Below are 11,405 nucleotides of genomic sequence, written 5' to 3'. Positions count from 1 at the left end.
CTACTAAAGGAATCTGTCCATACATTCATATTTCTCATTTCGTCAATTTCACAAACTTTAGTTAATTAACAAAACACGAGATAGAGTGTCGGGTAACTGGTACCTAAAAAAAGCCATTTTTTTCTACTCAGCATCGTCTTTAACACGCCTTTATTTCCTAGCTCCTTAATATCTCTCTCTCTCTCTCTCTCTCTCTCCATTGCATATATAGATCAATCAAACATGGTTGAAGGGGTAGGCCAAGAAGGGTATTTTTGGGACACTTATCCTTGGGTCGTCATGTCTGGCAACTCTAGTGGCCGTTCAAGTGGTGGTGGGCAAGAAGTGGCTGCAACAGCCGTTGGTGGTGGTAACAAACAAAATGGCGATACCTTAGAGATAAAAAAAGAGATCAAAACCGAGGATGACACCGAGGTGAGTCCTGATAAGGCAAAAGGAGAGCTTGTGCCAAGTGACCATGACTTGCATATCTGGACCGAGAGAGAAAGGAGAAAGAAAATGAGAAATATGTTCCATCAGCTTCATGCCTTATTGCCTCAACTCCCACATAAGGTATCAATTTTAATTCAGAATCTTCGTGTCTATTATTTCTTCTTTCATTATATGTTCACAAGTTGTCACATTTGATATCTTTAATATATGTTCTATATGAAGTCTGTCATAAATCAAATAACTTTTTATCTATTTTTACCATGTCTTAATAAGAAATAAAACCACAAAACATTTTTTAATTTGTAAGTACCATCAAAATTCACCTTTGGTGGGTTTCATCCTAAGGGTAACATTAGATGATTCGGTAACTGACCCATCAGTAATCTAACGGCCGTTAAAAAAAAGGTACTATCAAAATTTCAAATCTTGGTGTGGATATATAAGGAAATATATATAACCTACATCAATTTTATTTGATATTGAGCAAGTGTTATTTAAGCTCGTATCTAGACAAGGTATATAACTGATCGACGATTAATCCCCCTTCCACATTTATAGAATAACTAGTATTTTGGCCTGCCACGTTGCGGCGGACCAGGGTGCGTTGCGGCAGGCAGGGTGTAAGACCCAAAAAGGACGGAATGGCGTATATTTAACCCGTATCAAAGTAAGCATGCTTTTGACCAAACCGGATTCTAACGTGAACCAGTTTGGACCAAAACGGTTGACTAATCGGTTCCTGAACCAATTTGGGCCCATTAACCGATTTGTACACGTATATATCAACTATGGTAACCAAGAGATGCCCGTTTTGAGTGACGATTAAGGAACATTGTTACATGTATGTGGCTTGCAATGACAATACTTATGGTTTACATCTTATCTATCTAGTCCTTTACATCATATAAGAGGGTCTTTGTAGATGTTAGTTATGTCTTGTAGATTCTTGTTCTGCCAAAAGTTGTCTGCTGCCATAATGTGTGTGGAACCTGTTTCAGTGTGTTGCATGTCAGCACTTGTTGGTGTTTTGAAAATGTCTTTGTGCATGAATAGTAGGTTACCTGATATTAATTGTTGCCAAAATGTCTCTGATGGTTCATCATGTTCTACATCTGCTTTTTTGCTGCTTGTTCAGTGCCTGAACACAAACAAAATTCTCAAGTCACATGCATGTTGTGTACAAAAATTGTGGTGTGCTATGCACAATTAATAATATGGAAGAATCTCTTAGTGCCATGGTTTTAACACTTATTTGGACTTATAGAAAAGGTATCTAATTAGAAAGGCTATTTCTAAATGTTAATATATGTTTTGGTATAATATGATTCAGTAAAGTTTGACAAATAGGTTGCGTAAGTCACTATGCATACTCAAAGAATAAGTGCAGGTATTTCAAACTGTGATATTCATTCTTCAAACTTTATCCTATGTTATTATAGGTTGAAATAAGGCCTGTAAAAGAACTGAATCTCCATGAACCGTTCGGCTAGCTAGCGGTTCGTTTATATTCTTTAATTAATAAACAAAGGAACATGAACAATTTTTTTATTTAGTTAAACAAAGCAAACATGAATACATGTCTCGTTCGTTAATTTATGTTCGTTTACCTTCTTCATTCATATGCGTCTGTTTCCTTTTGGACACATATTAACAAATGGACACACATATATATTACTTAATTAGATGCCATCAAATATAAGATACCGTATCCAAAACACAAAAGACATGGAAACATGCAGGACACCTAATTTGTATGACACACTAAATGTCAACAAAACAGCACACCGCCTCAAAGAAATTAATCAACCAAAAGATATCAATTTACCAATCAAATTACCACAAACTATCAAAACAAAACGAAAAACCCATTTGCTAGCTAGGCAAAACCTCCTCAAAGAAACAAACAATTAGTCTGCTTGTCAAAAAGAAGAAGACGACAATCATCTTTTGCGTATCATCAACATGCTGACTAAGCTAAAAATAAATCTCTCTCAAGCATTTCATCAAACACCTGACATGCATGTCCGACAACCAAAGCATTTCATCAGTGATAAAGAATTCATACCGAAAAGACAATAAACTATAGCAAGCATTTAATCAAGCAGGTTAAGTGCATGCCAACCATCAAAAGTAAAGTATAATTTCAAGCATTTCATGAAACAATCCCAAACAGGTAAAGGAAAACACAATTGTAGGAAACACCCATTTCATATAGAAACAATAAAGACAAAGATTTAATCTCAGTTTCTTATATGTCGAACACCAACATCGCAATGTCATGTCTGGATACAGATAATGGACAACAAAATTGATGACGGAAATATGAAAAACAATTTCGATTGAAAGAAGTGATTGTCTAACCTGCAACATCCGCATACGGAAGCAAGGAAACGATGATTATGCAGAACAAAAAGAAGACAGGTAATTCATACGTGTAAATGGTGAAGCATTTATCAGAGCTGTAAAACCCACGTACAACACCTTCATCCACATGGTACAAAAAATCGTCAACAGCCGCCATCTGCCACAACACCGCCGCCGTAAACAATGACCATCAACTGCCATAACCATCGCCAACACCACACCACCGCCGCCAAGAGTCCAGACGAACCCGGCAACAGTGGGTGGTGCAAAAGCTACCTCACGTGGTGGAAAAAGGATAGGGTTTCCTTCACCTGATGATCTGGAGAATTTTGAGTAACCAGATAAGCGATAGCCTACACCAAAAATGGACACGTACAACACTCAGTGGACACTCGGCAAATAACTAAACATGTCAAATGATGTCACCCATGTACATACGATAGAAACTCAAGGTGCAACCTCTATTGCACCAATTCTCCCAGTATTATAAATTATAAAAATACAACAATCATATGTGAAACAAAAATCCAAACACACTTACTTATGCCTTATGCAGCAACCCCTTTGTGAGCATCTTGTTGATGATTAGCCCCTGGTTTGACTGCCTTTGGGGCTGTAGTTATGAGTAAGTCGATTTACATATATGAACAACACACGTATTCTCCAGCTACATGTAATAACAAAATACGAATCCATATTAGCCATAGTACTATAACTCAAATCTAATGGAAACTTGATTTGATTTATCCTAATCAATTCAAAATAGAGTATCTAAATTAAAGTACCATTGCAGTAAATCAACTTAATTAAGCTTGTATATCGTTGAATTCTAAGTTGAGCATAGACATACACCTAAAACAAACTTGTATATATAGGATCAGACATTTTTGGGGGTTTCGATCAGATCTTCACCTAGCACAATTAGACAAATTAGCTTTTTCGCTCTGCAACTTTAATGCATGAACAGAGAGAGAGAAACTCCAAAAAGTAAACAATTTAACAAAATAAAAAAAAATAAAGAATTAGGGCTCAAACCAAGAAGACGAAGTCTGTAACGGCGACGAAAGAGAATGATCAGCCCAATGGCTTTACCAAGGAATTGAATGAATAAAATTTATATTGCTTACATTAAGATCTCTGGTTAGAATCGAGCCAGAATTAGCAGGAGAAACAGCATGAGTTGCAGCGGCACCAGAACTGCTAATCGCATTGACATCGACATCGCGGCCACCTATGTTTGTTGGAAATTATGGAAGATGATCGAAAGGAATGATATGGAGAATTACAAATGTTATATGTCTCTAACCAGCCCCACGACGGAGAAAATATGGATCCAACGTGGGCAGAGGTTACCGATGGAGGATGGAAAGGGATGCACAAAAACAGAAGCGTCCCAAAAAACGTAAGAGACAAGATTTGGGGAAATAATGTTGATAATGTTCAAATTATTTGTAATCTTCAAGTTTCAAATTTTTCAAAAACTTTTTTACTCAACAAAACCGTCTTGAAAAACTATTTTTTTTTGTTTTCTACCTTTCCCGTCCAAATTTACAAATTCTTGGAAAATTATATTTTTTACAATTATACCCCTGAACCACCACCACCACCTTGAACCACCACCTTGAACAACCACCATCACCGACGCCGTCAGCCCCACCCCATCACCACCACCATCAACCGCCGCCACCATTTCATGGTTACTGTCGCTCCAATCACCACCACCGTCAACCGCCACCATGATGGTGTTTAGCTTCCAGATTCTATTTTTCTATGGCTTTGCTTTTATGCTGTAGTTTTCTTCTTATGTTACGAAGATGGAATCTTTCAATCAAGTGACTTGTTTTTTTTTGTTCATTATTGAAATTCATGGATCTCCACCATCCCGCCATCTTCAACAGCATTCGTCCATCCAGATATGTCTCAAAAACCCAACCATCGTCGTTCCACCATCTGCCGCCACTGCTCCACCGCCCACCGCCAACATGGCTCATTGTCGCAGGAGAATTTCATCAGATCTGGACGTCAAAACCTTTTTATGAATCGATGATGATTGATCGGAGTGACAGTAACCATGAAATGGTGGTGGCGGCTGACGGTGGTGGTGATGGGGTGGGACCGACGGCGCTGGTGATGGTGGTGGTTCAAGGTGGTGGTGGCGGCGGTGGTGATTCAAGAGGGTATAATTGTAAAAAATATATTTTTCCAAGAATTTGAAAATATTGACGGGAAATGTAGGAAACATAAAAAAACAGTCTCTCAAGACGTTTTTTTGAGTAAAAAAGTTTTTGAAAAATTTGAACTTTTGCTACAAGATTACAAATAATTTGAACTTTACCGACATTATTTCCCCAAAACTCGTCTTTTACCTGACTTTCTTTCGAAATCTCGTCTTTATTTTTATCTTTTCCCAAAGCGTCTTGCCAGTCCAAATTATAAAAGATTTTGAAGAAAAAAAGGCTAAAATGGGACTTCTCTCTCTAAAAAGGGCTATTTTCAGAATTTTCCCATAAATTAAACTAATCTACTGTTTTCTTATAAAGTGTATTTACCGGATTCAGTTTTTCTCGAAGTTGCAAATCCGTTATTTAAAACCTCGGATTCAAAGTTGTTTCAGAAAGAAGTCATATAGGGAAAATCTCATATAATAGTAACCAACTTTCAAAAGTGTTCAAATTAGGTCACTGATATATATTTTTTCCAAATCGGGTCACTAAATCTTCAAATCAAGTCTCACCAATTTTTTTGTGCTTAAAGAAAAAAATGGAGGATAAGATGTGAGGGTCGGAATTTGCAATATATGTATTTAAATTTTAAAAAAATTAAAAAACATTAATTATATTAAAATTTAAAAATAAAAAATAAAATTCACGTCGCCACTCAGTATCAACTTCAAAAAAAAGATAAAAAGATTTCCTATGTGAAACAAAAAAAAACCTTTAATTTAATCAAACAAGAAAGTTGAGTGACTTAATTGGAACATTTTTTAAAATTAAGTGATCTAATTAGAATAATTTTTAAAATTTAGTTACTATTATATATTATATGAAACTGCCTCGTCGGAATAACATAAATCCGATATTTAACGCTACAGATTCTATTAAAGTGACTTTTTGTGTTTTTATATGTTATATATGCTTGTATTTGGTTTTAGTTTTTTGTTCTTTTGTTGTTATTTTTTTTTCACATGAGAGATGATGCACAGCGTATGTTATTTGTTCACTTAATTTTGTAACTGTTAATTATATAATAAAGTTAGAAATATTGGCTATAATAATATAATTATAAAAATTATAAATTTTCATTTATATATTTTTAATTACTCTCCTATCAACACATCAAGTATTTTTTATTTTATTTAAAAATGTAGCATGTTACATGACTTTAATTAATAATTAAAAAGATCATTAAGCACCTTAAATATGTTTTAGAATTACAACATTTAGAAAAAAAATGTAGACTGCATTTAGTATCACATGCAAATGATCTTTTGATCAAGTAATCAAATATTTTTTAGATCGATTCAAAGCAAAAATTATATCTGCATTTAAAAATATATATATTCTTTTTATAATTTTCTTGCCAAAATGCCTAATACAAATTATGAAAAGCAATAGAAAATTAATATTACAAAGCTTTTGCTTGTCCTCTCAAGCTAAAATCGGTGCCTGTAATCTGATTAAAGTTATAAAATTAGTATTATGGGTGCTTTATATTTGTTGGAAGTTTTTAAGATTACCATGTCTTGATGTCTTACCGTTAAAAAAATGCTGATGTTGTTGGTATAAATATAAGTTACTAAAAACTCATTACGAAACTGACAAAAATATAAGTTAGAGTATATGTTCATATAAATGAGCTAAACTAATAGTTTTCCGGTTAATTACACGTTTTTTAAGTGTGTGTGAGTTAGGTTGATGTTTTTTAAACGAATTAATACATGAATCATATTCAGGTTATATAGTCCAATCTGTCATCCCTCCAACCAGATGTAATGTTATATAGTCCAATCTGTCATCCCTCCAACCAGATGTAATGGACATCCTTAAACATAAAAGTATTATTATTTAATATAAAACAATTAAATAAATTAATTTTCTTCTCATTGATAAACATTCATCATACATCTTATTCTGTATTTATAAACACAATAAGTTATTTTTTTTAAACAGCCAACTAAAAGGTATATATTAAAAAGAATAGGCAAACACAACCAAAATATTTACAGCAACCAGATCACACAAAACACCGGTACATTATACATACACGATTACAAATTAAAGCCCCGCCAATCCTCCTACGATAAACTACCCTACCCTAACCGATTCTTGATCCACAAAAATTCCAAGTGACCTGATCTCCCCCACTTTCTAAGTTTGTTGTGTAGACAACGTTTGTTTTGCACGGTAGTGAGGCCATAACTTTGAAGGACCAGTGGAGAAGAAGGTTCCTCCCACCATTTTGCATTGTCTTATATTTATAAAATTATAGCCCAGAGCTAGGTTAGGTCCGCCAATGATCTGCCAAAGACTCTCTAAGGCCCCGCTTTGAGACATGTTATTATGTGTTGCCTCCACGTCATTGTCACGTAGTCAGTCGGGGCTTTAAAGCCTTTCAGCTTAAAGCTCTGTGCGGTTTTAAAGCCCCTTACCATATTATATGTGTGTGTGTACGAGAGAGAGAGAGAGAGAGAGAGAGAGAGAGAGAGAGATTATATATGTGAAGCCCCTTCCATGCAGTCTCGTTTTGATGTTTGGGGAGGTAAAGCCCGGCCACATCACCATGCTGCCCCCTTCTTCACACCTACAACAAATAGACTTACAAGGTAGAGGTGCGAATGTATGTTAGCCGGTTTTTTTGGAATATTAGTTATTCAGTATTGTAACTGGTTATTGGTCAAACGGTTAAGGCTTATTATTGCCAATAAATGGTTACGGTTCCTAACAGGTTCTTTGAGTGGAAAATCCTAACATTTGTAACTAGGTGAGCATGGTTTATAACCTTATTAACCTATTGAAATTAATATAACAATGACCTTATTAATCTATTACCGGTTAATTTGTTTTGGTGAACCAGTTTCTATGTGAAAAATCATAACCGATCACTAGCCTATGGATAATATGGGCTACAAAATGGTTCGTACTATGCCGGTCGTTAACTGCTTTTGGATCTGCTAACCGGCTAGGATTTACACCTCTAACTAGATAGAGGGGCACACATTAGGTTATGGGTCCAGATTAGTCCTGGTTGAAACCGGTGTTTTAGGGGGTCGGGTGTGATCAGTTTAAAATTGGGTTTTAGCTATTTCAGTTTGGGTTTGATTGGTTTCATATCGGGTTGTGTGTTCAAACCGGTTCAGGCTGGATCAAAGATTGTCAAATTAGGTTTTTGTTCATATTGTATCATGTTGAAACAAGATTATTGATTGAGCCAAGTTTTAGCCGGTTAGGTTCCAATTTGACCGATTTCGAGCCAGTTACACAGTATATAGTGGCAAACCCGTTTGAACCCTACGAATCGGTTTCAAGTCCAAACTGGGGGGTTCGGTTTGAATCTAATGATGGATGCAAATCTTTGATTTTCTTCGATACCCAATTTTTTATTTCACCTTTCTAAAGTTTGAGATTGTTATTGTCTGAATGTTCGTTATAACAATTTTTTTTCTTGAATATCATAGGTAATTATTAACTTCCGTTACGAAAGCAGTTCTGGACTAATGATCCAGACAAGTGATCCAGTATATAGTTAATATCAAAATTTATAAGTTATAGACTTATATTATATCATCAATTGTTATTTTATCATTGCCACTCAAAACAAAAGAGAACAGGGAGTGGTCAACATCTTAGCTAGAGAACTCACAACATATCATTTTCGGATATATATGAGCTGTTGAGCCATGTCTCCAAACCGCTTCCTGTGATCGTGCCGTGCCGTCTCACTACACCTAGCTAACGTGGATGATTTTAAAACCAAGGCTAAAATTGTAAGGACTACTCTTTGGCCTTTGCCTCCAAATAAAACAAAATTGGTGGGACATGTATCTCAAAATATATAGACAAACTAATTATACAAAAAGACAAAACCCATATTATTTGAAAAGAAAAGAACCAAGATTTACGATATTACAATATGTTGATGATAAAAACTTTACAATTAGCTTGCTTGAGGAAACTAGAAAAGTAAAAACTTTTTACTAAAAGCTAATCAATCTTCACGTTCAACGTACCGAAAGCATGTGACAACAATATGTAAATTAAATATAACAATGTTTCCAAAATTAGTATTATATCTAACAGAATCCATGATGCCTTTATATAGCTATATACACCTTTCACTGATTGCTTGGTTAGACAAAAATAATAATATATTTAATTATTAGCTGATACAACTATTGTAATGTGCATAAAATCAATTACAGAATCAATTTGTCTAGCATTTGTAATCTTGTAGTTGGGGTCAATAATTTCATTGCATTCCATATTTGAAAAACCAGTAAACACAAGATACCATGTTACCATCTTGTTCCATCCATCAACTTTTATAAACAAACTATACCTATAATCCCATATGGAAAAGACAATGTTATAACAACTTGATGATTTGTTAATGAGGGACATAGAGCGGTTTTGTCAAAGCTCCGATACCAATTGTCTCAAGCGTTAAAAAAATATTAACTCAACCCACTTTCTCATTTAAGCTTCAGTATTTACTTCACAAATTTAATTTGTTGGATAACTGAGGATAGATTCATAATTTTTCTGTACATAACAATTAAGCAATTCAAGAATTGTAATTTCTAAGGGATTTTTAAAGCAACCTATTATGACTCCATAGATAATATGACTTAGTTTTCATACTCAATTTAAATTACTCTCTTATTTCAGGCGGACAAAGCTACAGTAGTTGATGAGGCTATAAACTACATCAAAACCCTGGAGCAAACCCTTCAAAATCCATCCACCAAAATCACTAGGGAGTCGTTTTTAGCTGATCAGGGTTCCTCATCCGGTAACATTGGGAAAATGTCTGCGTCTGGCTCAACCTCATTATCCTTCCCATTAAATTCACCAAAAGTTTTTCAAACATGGATTTCTTCAAATGTCACATTAAACGTGTGTGGCAAAGATGCGCAAATTGCCATTTGCTCAGTCCGTAAACCTGGGCTACTTACCGCAATTTGCTTCGTGTTGGAGAAGTACAAGCTAGAGATTGTTTCAGCTGAGATCTCTTCTGATGAATTTAAGAGCTTGTTTATGATTCATGCCCAAGTAAGCAATGTTTCACTTCTCTCTCCTTTTTTTTCAAATTAATCTCAAATGTTTATAGTTGACAGGGTTGTGTTACTTGGAACTTGCAAAGTGGTGTGTATGTTTAATATGTCTTATCATATACATATAACTAATTTTGTTTCCTTTTTTTCGAGATGTTAATTAGGCAAATGCTTGTGACAAATTTATGAAGACTTTTCATTATGATGAGATATACAAGCAGGCTGCATCAGAGATAACCCACTGGGTTAACTCTTAATCAGCATAATTCTTGAAAAGGTTCTTTGGTGGTCTTTGAAAGCGCACGCTCGCTGAAAAGATATGATTTTGCGGATCACCATACATGTTGATGAGATGAATTTGTTCCCCGTTACATTTTCATGGTGATGGTTTTTCTTTTCTTGAAATGAGACCTTGAGTAAATGTATTGTCAGTAATGAATTTCTGTTTCTGCTTACATTGCAAACAAATCTTTAAGAAATTAAGTAGATATTTCACTCTCATGCTTTTAAATCATATTACCAAATGCAAATTCGTCGTAGCATTACGCATTTCTGCCTTGGCTTGCAGGCAAAGCGACACGGTGTTTGCTAACACTTTGTTTTGAACAGCCACTCACATACACTCATCATCAATATCCTAGGTGAGATTTGAAACCCCGAACCTCTTTTTAATATCCCAGGAAGTTTTTTTTTTTTTTTGGTTTCCGCCCCTACCTATCGTACTTTTTCTTAAAAGCTGTATACGGTGATATTTGTGTTGGATTTTATGGACCGATTCGGTAAAGCGGCTAACCGAGTTTTGACCCGTTAGAGTTACACCGTGGGTGACGAGCGTGAAACCCACTTAAGTTAGTTAACCGGATATGACATAAACTAATGAGATATTATGGTACGGACTTTTGAAACAAAAGATGAGCTTGGTGGCCCGTATTAGCTTAATTAGTTTATTTATAAACTAGTTAACCTATCATTATAATCTAACCCTAGCCACCAAAACCTCAATCTCTTCTCTCCCTCTCCTCCGGCCGCCACCACCAAGGTCACCACCTCACCGGCCGCCACCGCCCTCCGCCTTGCTGCCGTTGTTGCTACTGTACACCACCACCGCTCCCCCCCGTGCCGCTACTGCCGCTACACTACACTTCCGCAGCCGCCGCTGCCTGAATAACCAGCACCACCATCACACCATTGTCGCTGCTGTCCGCCACCGCCGCCCCAGCGCCGCTGTCGCTGCCTTGTGCACCGCCACCGTCGGGTCTCGTTTGTCGCCTTGTGTTTCTTGTTAACTCTCGGTGTCTCGATCGGTTATTTATTAACCGAGGTAAAATTATATATATAT

At 35.8% G+C, this 11,405-nt stretch overlaps 1 protein-coding gene across 1 annotated transcript; it reads left to right on the top strand.

Moving 5' to 3' along the window:
• The first annotated feature begins 207 nt into the window (after nucleotides 1–207).
• On the top strand, nucleotides 208–10,323 carry LOC143569240 (transcription factor bHLH95-like). The gene is made up of 3 exons (XM_077055207.1): nucleotides 208–552; nucleotides 9,681–10,064; nucleotides 10,231–10,323. Exons 1-3 carry the CDS (start codon nucleotides 223–225, stop codon nucleotides 10,321–10,323), a joined length of 807 nt encoding a protein of 268 aa, XP_076911322.1. The 5' UTR covers nucleotides 208–222.
• The last annotated feature ends 1,082 nt before the right edge of the window (nucleotides 10,324–11,405 follow it).

This window comes from Bidens hawaiensis, unplaced genomic scaffold (genome assembly GCF_021521415.1).
Source record: "Bidens hawaiensis isolate Kalapana, Puna unplaced genomic scaffold, B.hawaiensis_p1.1 tig00024430_1, whole genome shotgun sequence".
NCBI classification, from domain to species: Eukaryota; Viridiplantae; Streptophyta; class Magnoliopsida; order Asterales; family Asteraceae; genus Bidens; species Bidens hawaiensis.
The sequence above is the reverse complement of the archived record's forward strand: the minus strand, read 5'-3'. Positions and strand labels throughout refer to the sequence as shown.

Coding starts and splice junctions, on each gene's coding strand:
- LOC143569240 (XM_077055207.1), top strand. CDS start 223: ATGGTTGAAGGGGTAGGCCAAGAAGGGTATTTTTGGGACACTTATCCT. Junction 553..9,680: donor TGCCTCAACTCCCACATAAG/GTATCAATTTTA, acceptor CTCTTATTTCAG/GCGGACAAAGCTACAGTAGT. Junction 10,065..10,230: donor TGTTTATGATTCATGCCCAA/GTAAGCAATGTT, acceptor GATGTTAATTAG/GCAAATGCTTGTGACAAATT.